The sequence below is a fragment of the Cervus elaphus genome, chromosome 33 (genome assembly GCF_910594005.1).
Source record: "Cervus elaphus chromosome 33, mCerEla1.1, whole genome shotgun sequence".
Lineage (NCBI taxonomy): Eukaryota > Metazoa > Chordata > Mammalia > Artiodactyla > Cervidae > Cervus > Cervus elaphus.
The window spans coordinates 50,321,404-50,349,395 of record NC_057847.1 but is presented as its reverse complement, the minus strand read 5'-3'; the positions used below and the strand labels follow the sequence as shown (position 1 = coordinate 50,349,395).

The window sequence follows — 27,992 nt, the reverse complement described above, 5'->3', positions numbered from 1 at the left end:
AGGCCTTGGATTAGAATTGTTGACCCCTGAGTCGCCAGCCAGCCAGCTGCTTAGCCAAGAGCAGCTCAGATGGATGCAGTTGTCCCCCATGTCCTCCTAACTGCTTTTTGTCTCCATCCTTTTCTTTCTCGTTGCCCCTGCCCTTTCTCCATCTCCTCAGTGCTCAGATACATTGCTGAGTATGCAAAAGGGCACCAGCAGTAGTATTACTACTAAAGCTTTCGTGTCTCTGAATTTCTTTGCTTTCTGCTATACCTGTCTGAACCCAAATTTCCACTTCTCGGGTGTCCCTAAAGCTACACATTGGCCAGCTGTGGCCTTAGTTAGTTTCTGGCACAGGGAAGGTAGCTTTTAACTTGGAGAAAAGTGCCCTATATTTGAACTTTTTTTGAATCTTATTTTGGTATCTTACAGTGACTTACTAGTAAGAATTTTTTTTTAACCTCATGTTTAAATGGTTCACAAATAAAAGACTAGGAACAGCCCCAATAGTTGTTAGGGTTCTTTGGATCTTTTGGCCTTACGAAAATGATGGATATAAACATTTCTGGGTGGGAGGATGTTGGAAAAAATGGTGGAATGGCATTCAGGATGGGCTAACAGGACTTTTAAACTTACTAAACTTTTTAGGACATAAGCAAGGATGTATCAGCAGATTAACCCCCTTCCACTAGTTTTAACTTTATTTACTATTCTTAAGTTCTACATTTCCAGGATTGTCTGTTATACTCCTGAACGTAAAAAGTTACTTTGACTATTAGGTTAAGTAAAGAGGTGTTTTTCTAGTTTTGTTAATGGGTTATAGGTGGTGGCTTATTAGAAAATAGTTATATCATTCATATAGGGAACTTCCCTGGTGGTCTAGTGGCTAAAACTTGGGGCTTCCCCTGTAGGGGTGGGGATTTGATCCCTGGTCAGGGAACTAGGATCCTGCAGTCCCCAAACTGTAAAAAGTCATTCATATAGATAGGAAATCTTACCAGGTATTGAGTATTGTTGAAGTAGACATACCTTGTTTTCAATGTAAACATTACATTTCAGATGAAAGTTATATTAGTGAAGGTGATAAAATTTGTAGATTAATTGTGAGTGATACGCTTTCTAGGAGTTTATATGAAAGCTTTCACAAGAAGGCTAGTCTAGAATGTCTGTGTTCTACTATTTCTTTGATACTTGATGAAAACTGTTAGTGCTCCATTTATCATGCTTGTTTTTTACTCTTTGATAACTAAATTTCTTAACTACTGACTGGTTATACAGGCTTTATCACACTGTGTGGATAGAGCATATTTTACAGATTGAAAGGTCTGTCTAGTCAAAGGTGTGGTTTTTCCAGTAGTTGTGTATGGATGTGAGAGTTGGACTATAAAGAGAGCTGAGAGCTGAAGAATTGATGCTTTTGAACTGTGGTGTTGGAGAAGACTCTGGAGAGTCGCTTGGACTGCGTGGAGATCCAACCAGTCCATCCTAAAGGATATCAGTCCTGAATATTCATTGGAAGGACTGATGCTGAAGCTGAAACTCCAATACTTTGATCACCTGATGTGAAGAACTGACTCATTGGAAAAGACCCTGATGCTGGGAAAGACTGAAGGTGGGAGGAAAAGGGGATGACAGAGGATGAGGTGGTTGGATGGCATCACTGACTCAATGGACATGAGTTTGAACAAGCTCCAGGAATTGGTGATGGACAGGGAGACCTGTTTGCAGCAGTCCATGGGGTTCCAAACAGTCGAACATGACTGAGCAACTGAACTGAACCGATCAGATTGAAAGTTTGTGGAAACCCTGGTTTTAAATAAGTTTATCAGCACCATTTTCCCAACAACATTTGCTCACAGCATGTCTCTGTGTCATGTCTTCTTGTGCAGTTAATAGTCTACAGTATAGTGTAAACATAACTTATATGCACTCAATTTCAGTTCAGTCGCTCAGTCGTGTCTGACTCTTTTTGATCCCAACTCTTTGCAGCACACCAGGCTTCTCTGTTCATCACCAACTCCTTGAGCTTGTTCAAACTCATGTCCATCGAGTTGGTGGTGCCATCCAACTCTCTCATCCTCTGTTGTCCCCTTCTCCTCCTGCCTTCAGTCTTTCCCAGCATCAAAGTCTTTCACATTGAGTCAGTTCTTTGCATCAGGTGGCCAAAGTGTTGGAGTTTCAGCCTCAGCATCAGTCCTTCCAATGAATATTCAGGACTGATTTCTTTTAGGATTGATTGTTTTGACCTCCTTGCTGTCCAAGGGACTCTCAAGAGTTTTCTCCATCACCAGAGTTCAAAAGCATCAATTCTTTGGCGCTCAGCTTTCTTTATAGTCCAACTCTCACATCCATACATGACTACTGGAAAAACCTTCCTTATATGCGCTCAGTTCAGTTCAGTCACTCAGTTGTGTCCAACTTTGCATTCCATGGACTGCAACATGCTAGGCTTCCCTGTCCATCACCAACTCCTGGATCTTATTAAAACTCATATCCATCGAATCAGTGTTGCCATCCAACCATCTCATCCTCTGTCATCCCCTTCTCCTCCCACCTTCAATCTTTCCCAGCATCAGGGTCTTTTCTAATGAGTCAGTTCTTTGCATCAGGTGGTCAAAGTATTGGAGTTTCAGCTTCAGCATCAGTTCTTCCAATGAATATTCAGGACTGATTTCCTTTAGGATGGACTGGTTGGATCTCCTTGCAGTTCAAGGGACTCTCCAGAGTCTTCTCCAACACCACAGTTCAAAAGCATCAATTCTTCGGCGCTCAGCTTTCTTCATAGTCCAACTCTCACATCCATACATGACTACTGGAAAAACCATAGCTTTGACTAGACGGACCTTTGTTGGCAAAGTAATGTCTCTGCTTTTTAATATGCTGTCTAGGTTGGTCATAACTTTTCTTCCAAGGAGCAAGCGTCTTTTAATTTCATGGCTGCAGTCACCGTCTGCAGTGATTTTGGAGTCCTTAGATAACCAATGATTAAATGTTGACTTCTACTTTTATTCTCCTTTTCACACACATGTATGCACACTCTGTCTGGTTTCACAGTGTTCAATGTTTATATTTTTATTTTATTCCATGTTGATTGTGTTTTCAGTTTATATTACTTAAGCTAGATGAGCAGAATCTTACACTTTTTGTCAGACTGATAGTACTAAGTACAGAGTATAACAGGCAAGGCAAAAAAAAAAAAAAAAAATTCTGGGAAGATTGCCATAAAATGTTTGTGTTGTCCTTTGGAAGTGATTGGTGGTAGGAAGGTGCTTAGTTTAAAAAATAAAAAATTAGATTGACAGGGCCTAACATGTTGTGTTGTCTTGCAGAAATTTTATTTGAAAGTTTATTCTGCTTCCTCATATTTCTGACTTGTTTATCAGAAGTCTTTTGGGGCATTTTGGACTTTACTTTTTTTCCTAATACTTAAAAACAGTCCATGGCAGCCAAATAGGGAAGGTAATTTGTCCTCTGTGATGTTTATTGATATAGAAAAGAAAGGATACCAGAAGACCTTTGATGTGTTTATAGATGCATAAAAACAAATTTAATATGAGTTTTAGTGGGAAAGAAGTTACATAACAGAGAAGTAATAAATAAGAATTTTACATTTTTCTTTTTTAGTACTTAGAATCTTATCTGTAAATATGAAGGCTGTTGGTGATTTTTGAGATAAGGCTAGTTAAGTGATATATCTGTTATTTAATATCATAGTGTGTTTTTAGTTTGCATTCTTTTCCATTAATAGAAGTGTATTGCTATTTAAACTTCTAATAACAATTGCTAATTTTCTTCAGTTACTGGTTTTAAGTTGCCAGATGTTACTTGATGAAAACTTTTCTGATGATTTTTTTTTTTCTTTTGGTTAAGTTTCTCTTAATACTATTGATTCCTCAAGGGCAATATTTCACATTATTTTCATAGCCGCCGAAGTGATCCATTTTTATATCAGTGTTTGATGATTTACTAAAAAGAAAGCCTGCATCTTCCCAAATAAGTAAAGCACCAAAACCCCTTAATATCCCTGGTGTCTTTTCAGAATAATTGAGGTTTGTAGGTTGTTTTAATAGAACGCTCTGCTTACTCTCTCAGCCATGTCCGACTCTTGGTGACCCTGTGGCTAAAGCTCGCCAGGCTCCTCCGCCCGTGGGGATTCTCCAGGCAAGAGTACAAGTGAGTTGCCACGCCCTCCAGGGCATCTGCCCAACCCGTGGATTGAACCCAGGTCTCCCCCATTGCAGGCGGATTCTTTACCAACTGAGCCACCAGGGAAGCCCGTTGTTTATGTATGTGTTTGTTTTTCTTTAATCTAAGGATATCTGTTTGGATTTTGAGAATTTACCTTTTATCTCTGTTCTAAATTTATAACCAGTTTTGGCTTCTGTGCAATTTTATTTTTATTAATTTTTTTAAGTTGACTTTTATTTTAAATTTTTATTGACTTACTTTTGGCTGCACTGGGTCTTTGTTGCTCCGCTCAGGCTTTCTCCAGTGGTGGTGCACTGGGGCTGCTGTTGGTTGTGGCGCGCAGGCTTCTCACTGCAGTGACTTCCCTTGCTGCAGGGGCCAGGCTCAGGGCGCCCAGGCCTCAGTGGTTGCAGCGATTGGGCCCAGCAGCTGTGGTTCCTGGTCTCTGGAGCGCAGGCTCAGTAGTTGTGGCGCATGGGCTTATTTGCTCTGTGGCATATGGGATCTGCCCAGACCAGGAATCCAACCAATCTAACAATCCCATGCATTGGCAGGCAGAGTTTTAACCACCACCAGGGAAATTTAAAAAATAGTCCTTTTATTCTGATGGGAGTGTTGGCCTCTATCTATAGCACCGTGATCCCCCTGTTCCCCCCAAAATGAACATCAAATATCAGAAATCTGTTTTGTGCAGTCTGTGTAATACTTATATCTACTTGTACCTGTTTTGATGTAATTCACGTTTTGAATGAGCGCCAGAGAACTGCACAGAACTGTTTTAATCTTGAGATCTGGGCATTTATAGATGGCCCACCCATTTAGTGGCTATAAGCAAAATTACTTTTCTGTTGTGCATTGTCTTTGAAGGTATCTTGCTTATCCCAGATAATGCATATTTTTCATGACAGTAAGATAATACTAAATACCAGGAGGAGAGTTAGCAACAAAGAGAATCATAGGGTAAATATAAATGAAATAAGGCTTTATTTTGTCAGATAGTGTAAGATAAACATTTATACTGCCAAATACTTAACTCAGATCACTTATATCTTATTTATACTTAGACCAAATAAGAGACTATGGAAAGCAAAAACTTGATCTAATTTGTCAGTCGTTTTGATATCTATGGTCATCAGTAAGCATGGATATTACAGACTTTTCAGTTTTATTGAGTTTCCAGACTGTTTCCATTCTAACAGTTTACCGATATTCAGGTTAATCTTAAAAATACCACTTCCATTCTTAACTTGTAATGTCTTGCAAACCTGACTTGATTATACCCAATACTAAAGAATATGGAACGTTCATGTTTAGTGAAAGAAAGCTTGTCAAACACTGATTAATCACAGCCCTGCTTATTTGGTCATGATCTTCTCTGTCTGTTTATTTCAGTTCTGTCGCTTGCCTTAATAGTCCTGCTTTAGTCCTGTTTCCTCCATAAAACATTCTTTTTTCATTTCCTTGTGAATTGATTGATTTAGTGCGTGTTTATTGAGTTCCTGTACTGTGCTACCCTGGAGAAGGGAAAGGCTACCCACTCCAGTATTCTGGCCTGGAGAATTCCATGGACTTGATAGTCCATGGGGTCACAAAGAGTCGGACATGACTAAGCAACTCTCACTCACTGTGCTAGGTATTGGTGATAACAGAGCTTGTTCTGGAAGCTCTTAGTCTAGTGAAGGTCCAGGTTATCATCTGCAAATTACTATTCCATTTATCGACAGCCCTTATCTTGATTTTTTTAATTTACAGTACAAGCATATGATCATTTTATCTGAATATGTTCAATATAAAAGCAAAGTTTTCTACAAAGATTGTTGTCAGAAAAAAGTCATTTTATATTTGAGACTTTGCAAGGTTTTTTTTTTTTTTTTTTAATATTTTGAGGTTGTCAGTATTTATATTCTGAATAGAAGTATAATGTTTTGTAGAAGATAGTCTTGAGATGATGTCAGTAAGTACTAGTTCTGAATGTTTATGGAAATTTCCTGAGGTAAAGGGGAATAAAGAATTTAGACAAATTATTCTTGAGGAGGGTTGATTTACTGTCATAATTCATTTTAAAGAATTCACAAAGGTTTTTTAAAAAGTCTTTAAAGGTCTCACCTTAAAGAGCAGTGTTGTAAGTAATTTATGAACATCATAATATATACTATAAAACAATGGGGAAAAAACACTATGTTAGCATTATGTGAATGGAAGTTTGTGGGTTGGAAAAGTATTTCCAGTGACAATATTCTGTATGACTTCAAAAAGTATTGCTTCTCAACTTAAATGGAAATGAAAGTAATTCAAGTTTTGATACTTTTAAATGACTCAGGCAGAAGATAATGAGATGACATTTGTTGAAAGATATATGTGAAATTTGAACAAAGTTTTTAAAATTTTTGTGCTTCATGATTTTAAAACATTGATAAAAGTAAATTAATGAGTTAAAATATATATTGGGCTTTTCATACAGATATGCAAAGGCTTATATATTTCAAATTGGTCAAAAGATTTTAAAAATATCCTCTCACTGGTAAAAGGTAAGACATCCATCATATTGAGGGTTGTATGGTATTTGTTTATGGTAGGTAACTTGCAAGTTTCTGGATTGTTGGATGACTATTTAACATAGTGAGAAACTGTTAAAAAATACATGTTGAACTAATAAAATGCTGTATACATTTGTCTATGTAAGATTATATATATAATAATCTTATAATCTATATAAGATTTTCTTGGTACCATGAGGGATGATGCTATACTAGAATTTCCCAGTTATTTGCTTAAAATGATTCTTCTGCATAATGCTTTTTAACAACTCTATTTCTTGATTTGTACTATATAGTGTTTTGGGTTAAAAGCATAATTCCATAGACAATTCTCTTTGGACATGTGTTCTACCCCTAGAGTGATAGGAAGCAGTGTCATGTGAAGCAGAAACAAGAATTGCTTTTATGTTGTATTTATTAATTTTTAAACTTTGTTAATCCTTCCTGGCGAACTAAATTGCCTTTGGGAGGCACAAGCTTAAGGAAGACATTCAGTAGCATGCCTATTGATATTCTGTTCTCAATTACTTGTTGATAGTTTCAGACAGTATCAAACTAGTTTTCCAGAAGTGAGCCTCAGAAATGTAAGTTGTCAAAATAGTTCTTTTCTTTACATTTATTGTTGGGTGCATATAGGAAAATTATGATAGGATAAGGCTGGTTGCCTTATCATCATCATCTCGGGACTTCCCAGGAAGTCCAGTGGCTAAGACAACATACTTCCATGACAGGGATCATGAGTTTGATCCCTGATCAGGTATGCTGCATACCACAAGGTGTGGCCAAAAAATTGAAAAAGAAGCATTCATCTTAGTCAGATGAGAAAACAGATTGTAATTGTAAAAGAGTCTTTAATTCCATCTACTTGTTTCAGAGGAGTTGGGGGTGCAGTAGTACTTGGTGAGTTTTTAAAATTCAGTTGTTATATCACATTTTTACATTTTAATCTTTCATTAAGTACTGTTTCTCTTTGAAGGAAAGCTGAGGAAAGAAGAAAAACAAGGTGAGGGAGAAAGGGAAAGATACACCCAACTGAATTCAGGGTTCCAGAGAATAGCAAGGAAAGATAAGAAGGCCTTCTTAAATGAACAATGCAAAGAAATAGAGGACAACAATAGAATGAGAAAGACTAGAGATAACTTCTGGGGAAGGAAATGGCAACCCACTCTAGTGTTCTTGCCTGGAGAATCCCAGGGACGGCAGAGCCTGGTGGGCTGCCATCTATGAGGTCGCACAGAGTCGGATACGACTGAAGCGACTTAGCAGCAGCAGCAGAGATATCTTCAAGAAAATTAGAGATATCAAGGGAACATTTCATGCAAGGATGGGCACAATAAATGACAGAAATGGTAAGGATCTAACAAGCAGAAGAGATTAAGACGAAGTGGCAAGAATTCACAGAACTATACAAGAAAGGTCTTAATGACCCAGATAACCATGATGGTGTGATCACTCACCTATAGCCGGACATCCTGGAGTGTGAAGTCAAATGGTCCTTAGGAAGCATTGCTATGAACAAAGCTAGTGGAAGTGACAAAATTCCAGCCCAGCTATTTATAAATCCTCAAAGATGATGCCCTTAAAGTGCTGCACTCAATATGTCAGCACATTTGGAGAACCCAGCAGTGGCCACAGGACCAGAAAAGGTCAGTTTTTATTCCAGTCCCAAAGAAGGGCAGTGGCAAAGAATGTTCAGACTACCATACAGTTGTGTTGATTTCACATGCTAACAAGGTAATGCTCAAAATCCTTTAAGCTTGGCTTCAGCAGTATGTGCACCGAGAGTTTCCAAATATACAAACTGGGTTTTGAAGAGGCAGAGGAACTGGAGATCAAATTGCCAACAATCGTTGGATCATGGAGAAAGCAAGGGAATTCCAGAAAAACAGCTGCTTCTGCTTCATTGACTGTGCTAAAACCTTTGATTGTGTGGATCACAACAAACTGTGGAAAATTCTTAATGAGATGGGAATACCAATTACCTCACTTGTCTCCTGAGAAACCTGTATGTGGGTCAGGAAGCACCAGGTAGAGCCAGACATGGAACAGTGGACTGGTTCAAAATCAGGAATGGAATATACACCAAGGCTGTATATTGTCAACCTGCTTATTTAACTTCTATGCAGAGTGCATCATGAAACATGCTGGGCTGGATGAAGCACAAGCTGGAGTCAATACTGCCAGGAGAAATATCAACAACCTCAGATATAAAGATGATTCCACTCTAATGGCAAAGAGTAAAGAGGAACTAAAGAGCCTCTTGATGAGAGTTAAAAAGGAGAGTGAAAAAGCTGGCTTGAGAGTCAACATTAAAAAACTAAGACCGTGGCATCAGGTCCCATCACTTCATGGTAAATAGAAAGGGAAAAAGTGGATGCAGTGACAGATTTTATTTTCTTGGGCTGCCAAATCACTGTGGATGGGGACTGTAGCCATGAAATTAAAAGATGCTTGCTCCTTGGAAGGAAAGCTATGATAAACCTAGACAGTGTATTAAAAAGGCAGAGACCTTGCTTTGTCAACAATGGTCAGTCTAGTCAAAGTTATGGTTTTTCCAGTAGTCATGTATAGATTTATGAGAGTTGGACCATAAAGAAAGCTGAGAGCTGAAGAATTGATCCTTTTGAATTGTGGTGCTGGAGAGGCTCTTGAGAATCCCTTGGGCTGCATGGAGATCAAATGAGTCAGTCCTAACGGAAATCAAGCCTGAATATCCATTGGAAGGACTAATGCTGAAACTCCAATACTTTGGCCCCTGATGCAAAGAACCAACTCACTGGAAAAAACCCTGATGCTGGGAAAGATTGAAGGCAAAAGAGACGGGGGTGGTGGGGTGTGGGCAGCAGAGGATGAGATGGTTAGATAACATCACCAACTTGATGGACATGCATTTGAACAAATTCTAGGAGAGAGTGGAGGACATAGGAACCTCATGTGGTGCCACCAGGGGGTTGCAAAAAGTTGAACACAACTTAGTAACTGAACAGCAACAAATGTTTGGAGGGCAAGTAAGATAGTCTTAGACTGAATGACATTTTAATGTATGAAAAGGCATATATAAACAACTATCTGAAACAGTGAATAAATATGAACTAAAATATTTTATGTTAGATGGCAAGTAGTGTGCATTTTGTGGGAGGGAAGCAGGAGTCCTGATGATAAAACTTGAAAATTGTCGCATGTGAGATTTAGCCTGGGAAACTTTTTGCAAGAGCTGGGCTTTCAGAAATGATTAGGATGATGATAGGTTGCAAAGGGTAGGGCATTAAAGAAATATTTGCTTGAACTATATCCATTCCTCCAGCACCATTTGCTGAAAAGGCTGTCTCTCCTCCACTGAAATTCTTTTGTTCATTTGTTAAAATTAATCAGGCATGTTTGTTTGGGTCTGTTCCTGGGTTCTCCTTCTGTTCCATTGATTTTTGTGTTTATCTCTCCACCAGTACCACACTGTCATATTTACTGCAGCTATGTGGTAAGCCTTAACATCAGGAAGAATGATTTCTCTCTTTATTATTATTTTTCAGCAGATTTTAGAAAAAGGTCTTTTCTTGTCTACAGAGAAATTTGCTGAGATTTTAATATGAATTGTATATTTTATATATATGTGTGTGTGTGTGTATGAATATATATGTATATAATATGAATATATCAGTTTAAGAAGACTTGAAATCTTGGTTTTGTGGACTCTTCAATCCATGAACACAGTGTGTTTCTCCAAGTGATTAGGTCGTCTTTGATTTCTTTCATCAGTATTTTATAATTTTCATCATACAAATCCTATATATTCTTTATTAAATTATATGTAAGTATTTTATTTTCTTAGGAGCAATAGTAACTAATACTTTTAATTTTTAATTTCAGTTCTGCTTGTTCATTGTCAGTGTAAAGAAACATAATTGATTTTTGTGTGTTGATTTGTTTTCTGTGACCTTACTGAACTCACTAATTCTAGCATTTTGTTGTTGTTGTTTGAAGATTCCTTAGAATTTTCTGAATAGACAATCATTTTATCTGCTAATAGAAACAGTTTTATATTTCCTTTTCCAATTGGTATGGCTTTAATTTTTTTTTCTTGCCTTATTACAATAGCTAAAACTTTCAATACTATGTTAAATAAAAGTGGTAGGAGTAGACATCAGTGCCTTCTTTTTGATGTTAGAGGGAAAGCATTCAGTCTTTCACCATACAGTATGATGTTAGCTGTAAGTTTTTTGGTAGGTGCTCTTTCTCAGTTTGCGGAAGTTTCTCTCTATTCTTGTTAGACTTATCAATAGACCATATGATTTTTCTCTTTTTGTCTGTTTGCTTGGCTGAGTGCATTTATTGACTTTTGAATATCAAATTAGCCTTCATGCCTGGAATAGATCCTACTTGGTTGTGGTACATTACTTAAAATATATTTTTTGGATTTTTTTTTGCTAAAATTTTGTTGAGAACTTTTTCATCTCATTTGTTGTTGTTGTTCAGTCACTAAGTCATGTCCAACTCTTTGTGACCCCATGGACTGCAGCAGGCCAGGCTTCCCTGTCCTTCAGTATCTCCTGGAGTTTGTGCAAACTCATCGCCATTGAGTTGGTGCTGCTGTCCTAGTGGTATATTGGTCTGTATACCCTGTTTGCCCTTTTCTGTTCTGTCTTTGACTGATTTTTTTATCAAGGTAATACGTGCTTCATAAAACTAGTTGTGAAGTAGTCCCTCTTCATCTGGTTCTGAAAGAGATTGTGTAAAATTAATGCTGGTGTATTATTTTAATACTTCATGCTTTTAAAAACTAGAACCCCTGTTGTTCTCAGATAAAATTTACTTTTTCCTCATTGGAGGAGTGTCTTAGATTTGAGTATGACTTTTACAGGGCTGTTTTGACAAATTTTAGGTCCTGTGTATTGCCTTTTTTCTTTTTTTAAATGGTAGGAAAAAATGAAATTCTCAGTATCAATCATTATGTATAAGCAGTAGGTTGGAAATAGAATTATTATCTGAAATAATTTATGAAAAATAATTCCAATACTTGATTCTGTGATAGACTTACTGATTTGCTATAACTTGCCTGAGTATGATTTATGAAACTACAGAATTATCCATAGTAATTTTGGAATTGTTAGGGAGATTGAATCAAATGTAGAACCAAAGCAGTGCAAGGTTTGGTAACTTGTTCAAGGTCATAGTGTGTAAACTAAATTCCAAGTTCAGTTCACAGTCTTCTAAGCCAATACTTAACTGGGAAGGAACATTAGATCACCAGTGAGTCTTTGCCAAAAGAAGCAAAGAAAACATACACATAGTGTCTATATATCTATATACCCCGCTGCTGACCTCATGTACTTTTCAGCTACTCATTCCTGGGGCATAGAAAATGGTACTCAAAGATGAGTTTGAGAAAACACATGGGGGATTCTGATGCACATCATAGTTTAAGAACCATTACAATAAACTCTGCAAATAGACCTTTTATGTCCATTTATTTCTTTTGAAAATTGTATTAACTATTTGTAATTACTTTGTTAGAATAAACCTATAGTAGAAATTAGCAGTTTAAGAAAACCTTAAATTGTGAAATGCTATTAAAAACTAGAAAATATAGGTAACTTTTACCATCCTTTTTAGAAGTGCACCTTTAAAGTCACTAGGTGAGCGTAAGAACATAACAATACATGTAACTTGCTTTATTTTTACAATTATGTTATTGTATTTAGTGGTCAGTAAGAGATATGATGGGATAAAGACTGATTACTGAATCAACTTGAAGATATGGGAGGGGGTTGGCAAAATTGTCAGTTTTTTCCATAAGCAATTTTCTATCTGTGAGTAATATCAAATGATAGTCTAGGTCTAGAAAGTCATTCTGAAATCTTAACTTATCATTAAATATTGAGAAGTTTTAAAAGAAGTAAACAAAAAGTAATCATTTGTTTATCTTTTTTCTAGACCAGAGGTGGCAAAGAAATGAAACTGGTATTTTCCCCCGCTCCTTCTATGCTAATTCCAAGGCGCTTTACCTCAGCGTCTTTCTCAGTACATTGCTTCTGACAGCCACTCTTAACTGATTGGAATTGACACCAAAGATGAAACCTATTGTATTTTTTTGTTGTTGTTCTAGGCACTGTACTTTTTTGGCGGTTAGTTTTGTTTACTTTAAATGTTCTGTACCTCTGTGGAGTCTTCTTTTGGAAATTAAAAATAATTAATAGTGGTTTTTAATGTGAGTTATACAAGTGGTAGTTCATAGAAGACCCCCCGCCCCCAGCGAAACAAAACAAGCAGAAGAAAAGTCCAGTTATCTAGAAATTAGGATGTTGTTTCAAGAGATAGCTGATCACAGAGCCTGTAGGCCACATCCAGCCTGTGAACTCAGAATGATATTTAAATTTTTAAATGGTGGGGGAATTTTTTTTTTTTAAAAAGAATATTTTGTGATGTAAAAATTACATGAAATTTAGTCTTCAGTGTCCATTAGTAAAGTTTTATTGAAATGTAGCAATGCTCATTCATTTACTGTCCAATGGATGCTTTTGTGCTGCGTTGGCAGAATTGAGTAGTTGTAAAAGAAACCGTAAGGCCAGCAAAGCGTAATATATTTACTGTCTGGCTCTTTCCAGAGAAAGTTTGCCAGTCTCTGTTACGAGATAATACAGGTAGTGCTTGTTTGCTTTTGGGTTATTTAGTAAAAGAGGAAACTTAATTTGCTGTTTTTTTCAACAGGTTTCTAAAAAGGAATACTTTAGAAACTTTGTGGTCTCAGAACCTCTTTCTTAGCCCAAGATGATTTTTATGTGGTTTGTATCTATAAATATCATCATATTAGAAATTAGGGCAGAAAATTAAAAAATATTTATTTAAAAGTGTCAATAATAAATCCATTATATGTTAACAAAAGAATAGATTTTTATGAAAAATATTTTCTAAAAAACTAGAGAAATTTTTTACAAATTTCTTTAATAATTGTTTTAGTAGATGACAACTGAATTCTTGTATCTGTTTTTCCACTCAGTTTGTTGTGATGCAAAAACTTGTGATGTTTTGACATGAAGGAAATCTGGCCAAACACAGATATAGTTAGAAAAAGGGGGAGTATTTTAATAGCTTTTTAAGATAATTGTGGATATTTTTCTTTGATAGTATACCATAACTCAACAAGTGGTAATTTCTTTGATGGTTTTGTTTTCTAATGTCAAGTTGATTGAAGTATATATTGCAGAGAACAAAATATATTTTGTTTAGATACACAAGTCTGTGCAGTCTGAATAACTCATGAATTATATAACCATCACCACAATAAAAATGTGGAATATTTCTATCACCTCTAAAAGTTTCCTTATACCCTTTTGTAATTAGCCCTCTCCCCTCACTCTTAACTTCTGATCTGATTTTCATACCTGTACTCTGCCTTTTCCAAAATAGTGGGTAAACGGGACCCTACAGCATGGAGCCTTTTCAGGCCATCCTGTTTTAGCGCGATGTGCTTACAGTTTATCGTTTAGCTGCAGCTGTCACCAGTTCATTTACTATTTTTTTGTACAGATGTTTATTTTTACATATATCAGTGCTAGATATTGGGTGGTTTCTGGTGATTCTGAATAAAGCCACTCTAAAAATTACAGATTTTTGCATGGATATATGTTTTTGTTTCTTAAATACCTACGCATGAGATTGCTGTGTAGTATGGTAGATGCATGTTTCACTGTAAGAAAACTTTTTCCTGAGTTACTGGGCCATTTTGCATCCCCACTACCAATGTGTGGAAGTTGCAGTTGCTCTACATATTTCCCAAAACTTGAGATTGTATGTTTTTATTTTTATATTAGTTATTCTAATGAATATTAGATCTAGTTTTAGTTTGCATTTCCCTGGTTAGTGATACTGAGTATCTTTCTATGTAGTATTTCCCATTCATATTTCTTTGATAAGGTGTCTGTCTGAATCTCTTGCCCATTTTTTAGAAATTAGGTAATATGTTTTCTTATTATTGAGTTGTGATAGATATTTATATTTTCTGAATATCTGTTCTTTTTTAGGTATATAATTTGAAGTTATTTTCTCCCAGTCTGAGTTTTTTTCCTTAGCTTTCAAAGAGAAGTTTCAATTTTAATGAAGTTCAGCTTTTGAAGTCCAATTTTTGCTTTTGTAGCTCCTATTTTTTGTATTTTAACAAATCTTTCATGTTAATAATTTAGGGTCACAAGATTTTTCTTGTTTTTAGAAGTTATATAATAATAGTTTAAGGTTTTAGGTCTATGATATTTTTAGAGTTAATTTTTGTATATGGTATGATCTATAAGTTGTTATGAGTTGAGGTTCTTTGTTCTGTATATAGATGTCTAGTTGTTCCAGCATCAGTTGTTGGAAGACTATTTTCTCTAAGTACATTGCATTGGCACCTTGGCTGTGTATCAGTTGACCGTATATGTCTGGGTCTGTTTCTGGATTCTCTGTCCTGTCCCCTAGGTGCATGTCTTTTTACTAAGACTGCATTGTCTTGATTGTTGAAGTTTTAGTGTCAGACTTAAAAGCAATTAGTATAGGGAACTCCCTGGTGGTCCAGTGGTTAGGGACTAGGCTCTTTCACTGCCATGGCCCAGGTTCAATACCTGGGTGGGCAACTAAGATCCCGCAAGCCGTGTGGCATGACCAAAAAAACTGCCCAAAATCAAGTAGTATGAGTTCTCTTTGTACATCTTTTTCAGAATTATTTTGGGTATTCCAGTTCTCTCACTTTTCCATATAAAGCAAGAGATGGTTTCTTAAAAGTTAGTACAGTGTGGAATCTGAAACCACTAATGAACTTTTTGTCCTCTGTAATGCTAGAGTCTATTTGGCTATCTTGAACATTGAATGGATTTTTTTTTTAAACCAATGAGTGTTTTTCAAATGTCACACAGAATTCACCTGGAAAATATTGGTTCTCTGAATTATATAGACCTTTTAAATGTTGGCACATCTTATTATTCTGTATTTAAAAGTCATATTTGTTAATATTACTAATGACCTCATCAGAAAATTCTTTAAATATTGGGAAGGTGTCAGGCTAATGGTGGTGGTTGATACAGTTTTTCCAAAATTCTTAATTTTGCTTGGAAACTCATATTTTATCATTGGCAGTGCATGCTATCAGTTGTTTTTCTTGAAGTAACAGGTTTAATTTGGTTAATTTTGAGAACTTTTTTGCCAGATACTCAAGTCTGAGTAACCATGGTTGGTTTAGTTCACAACTCAGTCATGCAAGGGCTTTTTCTGGAGGCAGACATTGTACTGCAGTGTGCAGCAGACGTGCTTTTGTTAGTTACCACTTTGTCACAAAGAATATTGAGAAGAAGTCTTGACTCAAGGGTCAAAATTTAAGAAAATTAACAATGTTACTGCTTTTTATCAAGGACATTCTTAAGTAAAGCTGATCTTTTACAGAGAAAACGTGATTTATTTGGTCACTTTCTACTATGTTTATTAAACCTAAAATACAAAGATGGACCTGGAAACCTAAACCCAATATTATAACAGTAAGGCAGTAAATTATTGACATTTTAGGAAGATCTGAAATTTGGTATGCTGGGAGACAGTGTAAGAACAAATACAGTTATATTAAGTTGTTGTTTTATTATCTTATAGGTGCTATACTTGGTAGATCAGAAACTCAGGAGTGTATTTTCTATAATGCTAATTGGGAAAGAGATAGAACCAATCGCACTGGTGTTGAATCCTGTTATGGTGACAAAGATAAACGGCGGCATTGTTTTGCTACATGGAAGAATATTTCTGGTTCCATTGAAATAGTGAAGCAAGGTTGTTGGCTGGATGATATCAACTGCTACGACAGGTAAGAAGGCATTTTGTTTATGATAGTGTTGAATAATTTTCACTTCTCTTTTTTAAAAGGGGAAGGATCAATGCATGAATTTTCACCTAAATGCTTCTCTTTAAAGATGAGAGTATAAAGATCATTATAACATGTTGATGACAAAATGCATATTTTAAAGTAACAAAACAAATACAGCATATTTATGTTTTATCTTCTGTAACTTCAAATTATCTACCAAGTAGTGAAAACTTTAGATAAGAAACATTTATTTCCCTATGTTGTAGGATTATGTTTTTTTTTTTTTTTTTTAAACAGCAGTTTTAATGAAAAGGGATTTTTAAAATTGCTTTAAAAGAGAGTATATCTGTTGAAAATCTATCCTGAAAGAGAATAAAGCTTAATCATAGTATTAAATTTCCTTTTAGTTTCCCTCTTTATGTATCTGGAAGAAATTGATCTCACTACATTTTCCCCTTTTTTCCTTGCAGAGTAGGCCTTTGTTCTTTATCCCAAGGGACATTTTAACTTGACATTCAGAATTACATCAGAACTAACACAGTCCTCATAGAAAGCTACATTTTATTTAAAAGATTTTGCTGAAATTGTTTTATTCTGTACTGGAAATAAAATACAGGGGGTACAGTGGGTATGCTACTGACTGCCTGTGATCTTTCTGTAAAGTGTCCCTAGATGTTGAGCCCGGGTCACAAGAGTTTCACTGTGGGTGGGTGCTGATGACTGCAGAAGCTGAAAAATCCTAGATAACCAGATTTTTTGAAGCCAAATAACTAATACACTCATGGAATCTAGCTATCTCCTGATCTACTTGCAGGGATTTTAATTGATTACTGTAAATCTGTGGTTGATTGGCCATATGTGATTAATAGTAAAATGTGTTGAATAAACTCATGAAAATTGAATTAGTTCCACTTTTGGTGAGAAATTAAAATAGTCATTTAGGTACATAGTTACAGTTAGTCAGTTCAGTCAATTCAGTCGCTCAGTCGTGTCCGACTCTTTGCGACCCCATGAATTGCAGCACGCCAGGCCTCCCTGTCCATCACCAACTCCCGGAGTTTACCCAAACTCATGTCCATCGAGTCGGTGATGCCATCCAGCCATCTCATCCTCTGTTGTCCCCTTCTCCTCCTGCCCCCAATCCCTCCCAGCATCAGGGTCTTTTTCAATGAGTCAACTCTTCTCATGAGGTGGCCAAAGTACTGGAGTTTCAGCTTCAGCATCAGTCCTTCCAATGAACACCCAGAACTGATCTCCTTTAGGATGGATTGGTTGGATCTCCTTGCAGTCCAAGGGACTCTCAAGAGTCTTCTCCAATACCACAGTTCAAAAGCATCAATTTTTCAGCACTCAGCTTTCTTCACAGTCCAACTCTCACATCCATACATGACCACTTAGTAGTTAGGGTGTATTTCTGCATCTGTGAATTTTCCAAGGATTACTGCTCTGTAATTACACATTTTAGCTGTATTTCTGATTATTAACTTCTTTATTAACAGAGGTGATCATTAAGTGATATTTGCTATTATGAAAGGATAAGTAGGGCCACTGGGGAAACAGTATGGAGGTTCCTCAGAAAATTAAAAATAGCAATGATATAGCAGTTCACTTTTGAGTATATGTCCAAAGGAAACAAAAACATAAACTTGAAAAGATAAATGCACCACAACGTTCATTGCTACATTATTTACGATAGCCAAGATGTGGAAGCACCCTAAGTGTCTGTCAGTGAATAAATGGATCAAGGAAATATGCTTTGTATATACAATGGAATCTTTTTCATCTGTGAAAAAGAACACCTTGCCATTCATAATACTGATGGACCGTGAGGGCATTATCCTAAGTGAAATGTCAGACAGAGAAAAACAAATACCACATGATCTCACTTGTATATTAATCTTAAAAAAGAAAAAAAAAACACACATACACAAACCCATATATATAGAGAGAGAACTATTTGTGGTTGCTGGAGGCCGAGGGTGAGAAGTGGGCAGAATGGGTGAAGGGAATCAAAAGGGTATGAATTTTCTGTTATAAAACAAATAAGTCCTAGGGCTGTAATAGAGAATGTGGGGTAATGGTGACTATAGTTAATATATTGTATATTTGAAAGTTGCTATAAGAGGAAATCTTAAAAGTTTTGTTCACAAGGAAAACAATTTGTAACTGTGTAGTGATGGGATGTTAGCTAGATTATTGTGGTGATCATTTCACAATATACTCTAATATTCAATCATTAGGTTGTATGCCTGTAACTAATGTTATATGCCAATTATATATCAATTTTGAAAAAAAGCTAAGGAGAAAGAAGTTGGGGAAAAATGAAGTTTGGGGATAATCTCTATTCAAAACTTGTTGTTCAGTCACTTAGTCATGTCTGACTCCTTGCAGCCCACGGACTGCAGCACACCAGGCATCCCTCTCCTTCACAATCTTCCGGAGTTTGCTCAAACTCATGTCCATTGAGTCAGTGATGCCATCCAGCCATCTCATCTTCTGTCGTCCCCTTCTCCTCCTGCCTTCAATCTTTCCCAGCATCAGCGTCTTTTCCAGTGAGTTGGCTCTTTGCATCAGGTGGCGAAAGTACTGGAGCTGTAGCTTGAGCATTAGTCCTTCCAGTGAATATTCAGGACTGATTTCCTTTAGGATTGACTGATTGGATCTCCTTGCAGTCTAAGGGACTCTCAACAGTCTTCACCAGCACCACAGTTCGAAACATCAGTTCTTCTGTGCTCAACTGTCTTTATGGTCCCGCTATCAACATCCTTACGTAACTATTGGAAAAACCATAGCTTTGACTAGATGGACCTTTGTAGCAAAGTGATGTCTCTGCTTTTTAATACGCTGTCTAGGTTAGTCATAGCTTTTCTTCCAGGGAGCAAGTGTCTTTTAATTTCATGGCTGTAGTCACCATCTGCAGTGATTTTGGAGCCCAAGAAAATAAGGTCTGTTACTGTTTCCATTATTTCCCTGTCTGCCATGAAGGGATGGGACCAGATGCCATGATCTTAGTTTTCTGAATGTTAAGTTTAGCCAGCCTTTTTACTCTCCTCTTTCACCTTCACCAGGAGACTCTTTAGTTCCTTTTTGTTTTCTGCCATAAGTGTGGTGTCATTTGCATATCTGAGCTTGTTAATATTTCTCCTGGCAGTCTTGATTCTAGGGTGTGCTTCATTCAGCCTGGCATTTTACATGATGTACTCTGAATGTAAGTTAAATAAGCAGTGTGACAATATACAGCTTTGACATACTCCTTTCCCAATTGGGAACCAGTCCATTGTTCCATGTCCAGTTCTAACTGTTGCTTCCTGACCTGCATACAGATTTCTCAGGAGGTAGGTCAGGTGGTCTGGTATTCCCATCTTTTTTAAGGATTTTCCACAGTTTGTTGTGGGCTTTGGGGTAGTCACACAGTCAGAGGCTTTGGGGAAGTCAATAAAGCAGAAGGAGATGTTTTTCTGGCACTCTCTTACTTTTTAAAGGATCCAACAGATGTTGGCAATTTGATCTCTGGTTCCTCTGCCTTTTCTAAAACCAGCTTGAACATCTGAAAGTTCTTGGTTCTCGTACTGCTGAATCCTGGCTTGGAGAATTGTAAACATTACTTGGCTCGCATGTGAGATGAGTGCAATATTCTGGTAGTTTGAGCATTCTTTGGCGTTGCCTTTCTCAGGGATTGGAATGCAAACTGACCTTTTCCAGTCCTTTGGCCACTACTGAGTTTTCCAGATTTGCTGGCATATTGAGTGCAGCACTTTCGCAGCATAATCCTTTAGGATTTGGAATAGCTCAACTGGAATCCCATCACCTCCACTAGCTTTGTTCATAGTGATGCTTCCTAAGGCCCATTTTACTTCGCATTCCAGGATATCTGGCTCTAGATGAGTGATCACACCATGGTGGTTATCTGGGTCATTAAGATCTTTTTTGTATAGTTCTTCTGTGTATTTTTGCCACCTCTTAATACCTTGTACTTCTGTTAGCTCCATACCATATATGTCCTTTATTGTGCCCATTTTTGCATGAAATATTCCCTTGGTATCTCTTAATTTTCTTAAAGAGATCTCTTCTTTTCCATTCTATTATTTTCCTCTATTTCTTTGCATTGTTCACTGAGGAAGGCTTTCCTATCTCCTTGCTATTCTTTGGAACTCTGCATTCAGATGGTTGTATCTTTCCTCTTCTTTCGCTTCTCTTCTTTACTCGGCCATTTGTAAGGCCTCCTCAGACAACCATTTTGCCTTCTTGCATTTCTTTTTCTTGGGGATGGTTTTGATGACCACCTCCTGTACAATGTTACAAATCTCCATCCACAGTTCTTCAGGCACTCTGTCTACCATCTCGAATCTCTTGAATCTGTTTGTCACTTCCACTGTATAATCATAAGGGATTTGATTTAGGTCATCCTGAATGGTCTAGTGGTTCCCCCTATTTTCTTCAATTTAAGCCTGAATTTTGCAGTAAGGAGTTCATGAACTGAGCCACAGTTAGCTCCCAGTCTTGTTTTTGCTGCCTGTTTAGAGCTTCTCCATTCTCAACTGCAAAGAATATAATCAGTCTGATTTCGGTATTGACCATCTGGTCATGTCCCTGTGTAGAGTCATCTGTTGTGTTGTTGGAAGAGGGTGTTTGCTGTGACCAGTGTGTCCACTTGGCAAAACTCTGGTAGCCTTTGCCCTGCTTCATTTTGTACTCCAAGGCCAAACTTGCCTGTCACTCCAGTATCTCTTGACTTCCTGCTTTTGCATTCCAGGCCTTGTGATGAAAAGGACATCTTTTTTTTTGGTGTTAGTTCTAGAAAGTCTTGTAGGTCTTCATAGAACCATTCAACTTAAGCTTATTCAAGACTATCTTTTAGTAATTAGTTGAGCTCAAGGATCTCTGTTCTTTTTATTGTGAAAAGCTACCGGCTTCTCACCTAAAACCAGTATTGCTTGAGATTAAACTTTGCTAGATAATGGTGAGTTGGTCAGTGCAAATGCCTGCTCTTAGAGTCAGAATTACTACACCAGCTTTGCTTCTAAGGGTTAAGTGCTAATTTAAATAAATGTGAATTTTTGTTTTTATGTTCTGAATTTGATTAAAAAGGAAATACTAAGAGTAGTCAGATAAATAAGAGTAAGAAAAAGAAGATTGAAGAAATGTCAAAATATGGAGGAAGAGACGGGGAAAATGAAGAATGAAATTGAATGGTGAAAAGTAATTTCCTTGCATTAACTAGGCTAGTATTTAATTATATTAACCTGTAATTTGAGGCATAATTCTGAATGTTAAATTTTGAATTTATATATTTCTCTTCATAAATTGTTAAAAATTTAGCTTTCATTTGTCTTTTACTTTCTACTAAATAGATATTGGTATAAATTTTATTTCAAAGTTTGATTTTGGTAAAATTGCCTTCTCCCTGAAATTTCTTGGGCTCTTCACTTTAGAATTAAATTCAACCTTATTTTCAACAACCATTGTAAAAGTTTACAGTTTATTTGTAATATATGTCTAAGTATACCTGATATTATTAGCAATTTAAATATCTGCTTTTAAAAATTAGGTATAACTATTTTTTTAGTGGTTGATTAGGATTTGATATCGAGGCTAAATCTCTGTCTTTTCAGTAACTCAGTTCCTATAGAGAAGGCTGCCTTCCTTCTCCTCTCTAAATGAATCTAAATCTAGTCAGTTTTTTAGTTTCTCGGGCCTCTATTTTTGTTGTTACAGATTGCTCTTTACTTGTTTATCTTTAGCCCTGTTCATTGGGTTCAGGGAATTTAATTCTGCTGACAAATGGCTTAATTCCCAAGGCTGATTTAAGTCTCTGATGTTGAAATGTGTTCTGCCATGAGATATGAGCAAGGATTACTTTGTGCCTGTGTATTTATATGTATGAGAAGTGAAAGTGAAAGTGTTAGTTGCTCAGTCATTTCTGACTCTCTGAGACTCCATGGACTGTAGCCTGCCAGGCTCCTCTGTCCATGTATTTCTCCAGGTAAGAATACTGTTGTGGGTAGCCATTCCTTTCTCTAGGGGATCTTCCCGACCCGAGGATCTAACCCTGGTCTCCTGCATTGCAAGTAGGGTCTTTACTGTCTGAGCCACCAAGGAAGCTCATTTATCTGTATACGTGTGTGTGTGTGTGTATGTATGTTTATGTGTGTACACACACATACAGTTTTTTACATATAGTGTTCAGCTTTTGTATTCATAAAATGGAAAGGCTCTATTTCCTGTGAGGATAAAGCACTCTTAGACCAAATTTCTTCATTGACTTTATGTTCCTCTTCAAGTTTTTCTAATAATTAAAGAAAACAATAAAAAAATGGTTGCTTTAGATTGATCATTAAAATCCAAATTAAAGAAGTCACTTCATGGAGCCAGTGTGATTGTTATAAAATCAGCTATTGGATTTTTTCCTGATGATATATCATAATTGGTTTCAAGGAACATTTTTGACTTTTAAGAATTGATTGTTGAATATTAATAAAAGTCTCAAAGTTGACTATAAATGACTTACACATTATTTTATCTCTGAGAAGAACTTTAGTAAAACACCTATTGTAGATTCAGAGTAATAATGTTGGTTTTAATTATTTCTTCTCTTTTTATTTATAGGACTGATTGTATAGAAAAAAAAGATAGCCCTGAAGTATATTTTTGTTGCTGTGAGGGCAATATGTGTAACGAAAGGTTTTCTTATTTTCCGGAGATGGAGGTCACACAGCGTAAGTTCACAGGGAAAACATAAGTCTGTTCAACTAGTAGATTGAAAACAAAGCATGTTTGTGTTAGAATAATTTACTCCCACCTTCTCCTCCTCTGTTTTTCTCCTACAATTTGGCACTATAATAAATATTTATTGTGGAATTTTATTGACCAAGTCTGAATGATTTTCTTCCTCTTTCCCACAGCTACTTCGAATCCAGTAACACCTAAGCCTCCCTATTACAACATCTTGCTCTATTCTCTGGTGCCACTTATGTTAATTGCGGGGATTGTCATTTGTGCGTTCTGGGTGTACAGGCATCATAAGATGGCTTACCCTCCTGTGCTCGTCCCAACTCAGGTGAGTTATTGTCTAATACTTCTTGCTGTTTTTGACTGTGTATTTTAAAGAAATATTCCAGTGGAGAAACCACAGTAGGTAGTTAAAAATCATTTTCCTTTAGAGTTAATTTTTGAATGTTTGTTGTCATGGGAACTATAGCTACTTTTGCAAATATATTAATTTGCTATATCCTAAACTTAGGCCTTGAGATAGAGTAGAATGAACAGTATTCCCATTCCTGTTCTTCTTTGGAGAGTTTTACTGTGATTATAGTACTTATAAATGTAGGGTACACTCTGCTGTGTTTCTTGAGAAGTAATTGATGATGGAGAAGTGATACTGAAACTTTTTCTTCCCCTTCTGTTTTCTCCTCCATTCCTAAGTTTTTGTGCCTTTTTCAAGACTTGCCAAACATTCTTTTAATCACGGAGGAGAATTCAGTAAGTAACCAGGAATGTGGAATAAAGAGGTTTCACACAGGCATGAAGAGGATACACCTGAAAAATGTCGTTCTAGGGAAGAGGAGCAAAAGGGCAGCATTTCTCATCATATGTTGTAGTTCCAAGTAAATATATTTTATTTTCAGCATATCAAGTGTGTGATTGAAGTCTGAAAACTTTTTTAATGCCCTTGATTCTTTTTCCCTCAACACCAAATATCTGAAAATATAGGTGTTGTGGGTAGTCAGAATAAATTCATGAAGTTTTTCTTCATTCTCTATTATGAGAACAATGGCAGCTGATTCAGTGTGTTATAAGGATTTTTAATATAAATAGTTAATATTCTTCAGGCAGACAGAAAATGGTAACTTTTGGTTTACTTACTTGAGGTGTCTTTAAACTCTAATTTGTGTTTCTTTGACTTTTAAGATCACATTACCTCCACCTTCTGGATCTTTTGGTTTAACTTTGTTTCTCTAATACCAGTAGGATTAACGTTTAAAACTTGGTAGAAGAAAATGGTTAAGTCCTATAATTTAATGACCAAAACAACTTCTTCCCTTTAAGCTTTATTTACATAACATATTCCTTTCTTGGTGCTTAAACCAATCTGTTAGCATTAGATCATTGATCCTTGTAATCTTTGTAAAATATATATATGGAGAAATAAGCCTAAAGGTAACATTCCTTATTTAATAAATTAAGTAAACATATAAACATAAATATATTTTGTATAGCTTAAATATTTTAATTTTTAACATTAGTAGGTAAATTGTGGGTTTGTTAAAAATCATCTTTTAAAAATACTTTAAAATTTAAAAAATATAGTGCCTAGTAAATATATGTAGTTTACTTCAAATGTCCATACACTTTCTCCACACTTTACCTTCTTATTGGTGGTAACTATTTTTTATTTAATATCTACATTTGAAAGAAAGAATGTTTCATACTATAATAGTATCTGAATTTACCCTGGATTTGTGATACAATAGAAACAAACTGGACACTACATTTAAAAACAAATTTGTTAAGTTTCATCATAAAACTTTAAAAATAATAATGTGATCCTATAGATAACATTGATTTATATAAAATACTAGCTTAAAAAGCTGATTCATGTCAATGTATGACACAAAACCCACTACAATATTGTAAAGTAATTAGCCTCCAACTAATAAAAATAAATGAAAAAATAAATAAAATGCACCCATTTAAAAAAAAAAAAGTTTGGTTGGGTATTTTTATTTAAAAGTGTGAATATCTTATACCTGAGGCCACTTTATTTAGAAATATTGGGTTTGGACTTATAAAAAGGAAAGATGACTCCTTATTTATAAATGACAACTAGGAATGTTCAATGAGTGTCTACCTCTGTGGGTTTTAGGTATTTTTTCAGTCGTTAATATTTTTGTACACATTTATTTAGTGCTTGTGTTGTTCTGTACATACATACAGTTTGCATGAATTGTATGAATTACTGAGAAATAAGAAAGAAAATTAAAAAGGTTTTGAGATGAAATGACTGGGATGGTCAGACTTCATTGTGGAAAATACAAGACATGCCTGACTTTATACTTTCCTTCTGTCATGAACTGTGTTGTGGAAAAGGAGCATTGTCTTCAATGTGGAACTTCATCTATGTCTTCTTTCACTATCTCAAACAGTATAGTGTCATGCTATCTCATTTTTGGTGAGGTTTATGCAAACTCCTTCTGCAAGACTACTTACTGGCCCTCTTGTCACAAAATGCTCAGTTTTATTTCTCCTTCAAAAAATGATAGTTGTATCAAGCATTAATTGTACATTTATAGTATACTAGAATACTGATAAGTTACATAGATGTCTTAATATATACATTATATCAAAATATTAAAATTAGTAAATTATATTTATAAAAATATTTATATTTTTATATATTTATAAAAAATACGTAAAACTTTCCCTTGATTTCCAGTTGTAACTAGTATGTAAGGATCATCTTTAGAATTTGTTCAGAAAAACAAAACAATACCCCTGGACCATACCCCTGAAAGTATGGAACGGGGCCTGAGATATGATGGTTCTAATAACAGCTTCCCAGGCACTTCTGGTGACCAGCCAGGTGTGGGAAGCACTGATCCGGTCTTACCTCACACGGTTGTTTATGTAGTGTTACAATGCCCATTCTGTAGATAAAGAAATTGAGACATAGCGAAGCTCACAAGTATCAGAGCTGGAATATGAACCAAGGACTCTCTGACACTGAATCTTCGTTCTTACTGCTTACCCTGTTCTTCTCTTTTTTCAGAAAGCAGATGCTTTTGCTGCCTCAGATAATTCAGTGAACATCCCTGCCATCTCAAAATCATTCTCCCTGCTATTTTCCCACTTTGGGACGTTGAGTAGTCTGACTACTAAAAGGAGCAATAACATGAACACAGTGTCTCACAGAGGACAGAAGTGGAAGTAAATAAGTAACAGATAAATAGAAAGGCATATTCATGTGTTTTCCATTAAAATATTGTTTAGCACACATTTTAGAATAGGGTTTATGAAGATAGATTGGGTCTCAGGTAAAGATTCTGTGTTTCTGAGTTGATGGTGCCAATGCCCTAGTTATTCAAGACTTATTTGAGGGGTAGGAGAAGTAGGTAGGGGAAACGTACTACACAGTTGAAGTCTTAAGCTGACTTCTGTATTTCACCCCATATTCATGTCTCCATATTCAAAGTTTAATTTCAGGACCAGTTAGGGAAAGATCTTACATTCTTGTTGTGCATTTCTGCAACATTCTCCCTCTAGTTTCTTCAGACACTTTTAGACAAAATTTATCATTCCTTTTCTTAGGGGAAGTTTTTCTTAAAGCGTTGGCTAAAGACTGGTGATAGCTTATTGATGGATCATTCCTACAATAAGAAGTACATTTGAAGAGAATTTACAGTGATTCTCAGCAGAACAAGCTATAGTTACATATACTGTGCTCATTCATTGGTCTGATCTCAGTCTTTTATTCTCTTTGGGGATAAAAGATCAGTATTATGGAGATATTCTAGAGGACTAAGTGATATATCTAAATGAATCTCTTAATAAGCTGGTTTCTGGTTGTTAAATGGTGGAATTCTTTATTTCCAAGACATCAAGTTGTTTAAAGTTTCTTAGGATTTTGTTAGTATTTTATTCTGAAGAAGTGATGTAGAGATATACATGCTTTAAAATCTAGTCTTTAATGATGGTTTTAATTTATTTTAAAATAAAAAATATTCTAAAATAGATCTATCATAGTTAAAGGTGTAAAAAAAGTAACATGCTTAAAAAAAAAACTGTTCTTCTTTCTTTATAACCTGTAACCACTATATTTCTAACATTGTTTCACATTGTCACTGTCTTCCCTCATCATCCTGGATGAAAGCCTTAGAGATAGCTACTTCTGCTCCTAGCCCTGTTATTTATAAAGTCCGCTTTATTTACCTTTTCATCCTTTCTGATCCTCTTGTTTTCAGGACATTTTTATCCTGGAGGCTGAGATGATTTCTGCAGTCTCGTAGCTGGTCTTGTTTCCAGTTCTCTCTCTCCATCTATACTGTTTGCTATACATAACATTGTACATGTCTAGTTATGTTACTTCTGTGCTTAAAAATATTTGAAGGCTCTCAGTGTTCCAGCAGCAAGAATACAAAGTGTGGAGTCTGACAGTGGTCTTCCATACTTTGCCTTTTGATTATTTTCTCTCATTAACACCCTAAGCCATCCATCATATACATCTAGAAGGCTATTAGTTATGTGCCAGCCTTGAAAGGATAGAGAAACTAGTGCTCAAGTCAGTTTCTCTCTTTTGTGATTCACGTGAATAACCTTGGTTAAGAAAGGTTTTAGTCACTTGTGAACATGTTCCATTCTCATACTTGATTATAAGCTCCTTAAAGACAAGGTATATATTATAATCACTACTGCATCTCACACAGTATTTCTATGTAATAACCATTCTGTAAGTAATGAATTGCTGAATTGACTTTGTT

At 35.9% G+C, this 27,992-nt stretch overlaps 1 protein-coding gene across 1 annotated transcript in view; it reads left to right on the top strand.

Annotated features, from left to right (window-relative positions):
* ACVR2A (activin A receptor type 2A) overlaps positions 1-27,992 on the top strand; it is a 91,700-nt gene that overhangs the window by 37,400 nt on the left and 26,308 nt on the right. Inside the window, exons 2-4 of the mRNA XM_043894595.1 lie at positions 16,311-16,518; positions 23,125-23,234; positions 23,421-23,575. Coding sequence (XP_043750530.1) covers positions 16,311-16,518; positions 23,125-23,234; positions 23,421-23,575 — 473 coding nt within the window. The remainder of the gene's footprint in view (positions 1-16,310; positions 16,519-23,124; positions 23,235-23,420; positions 23,576-27,992) is intronic.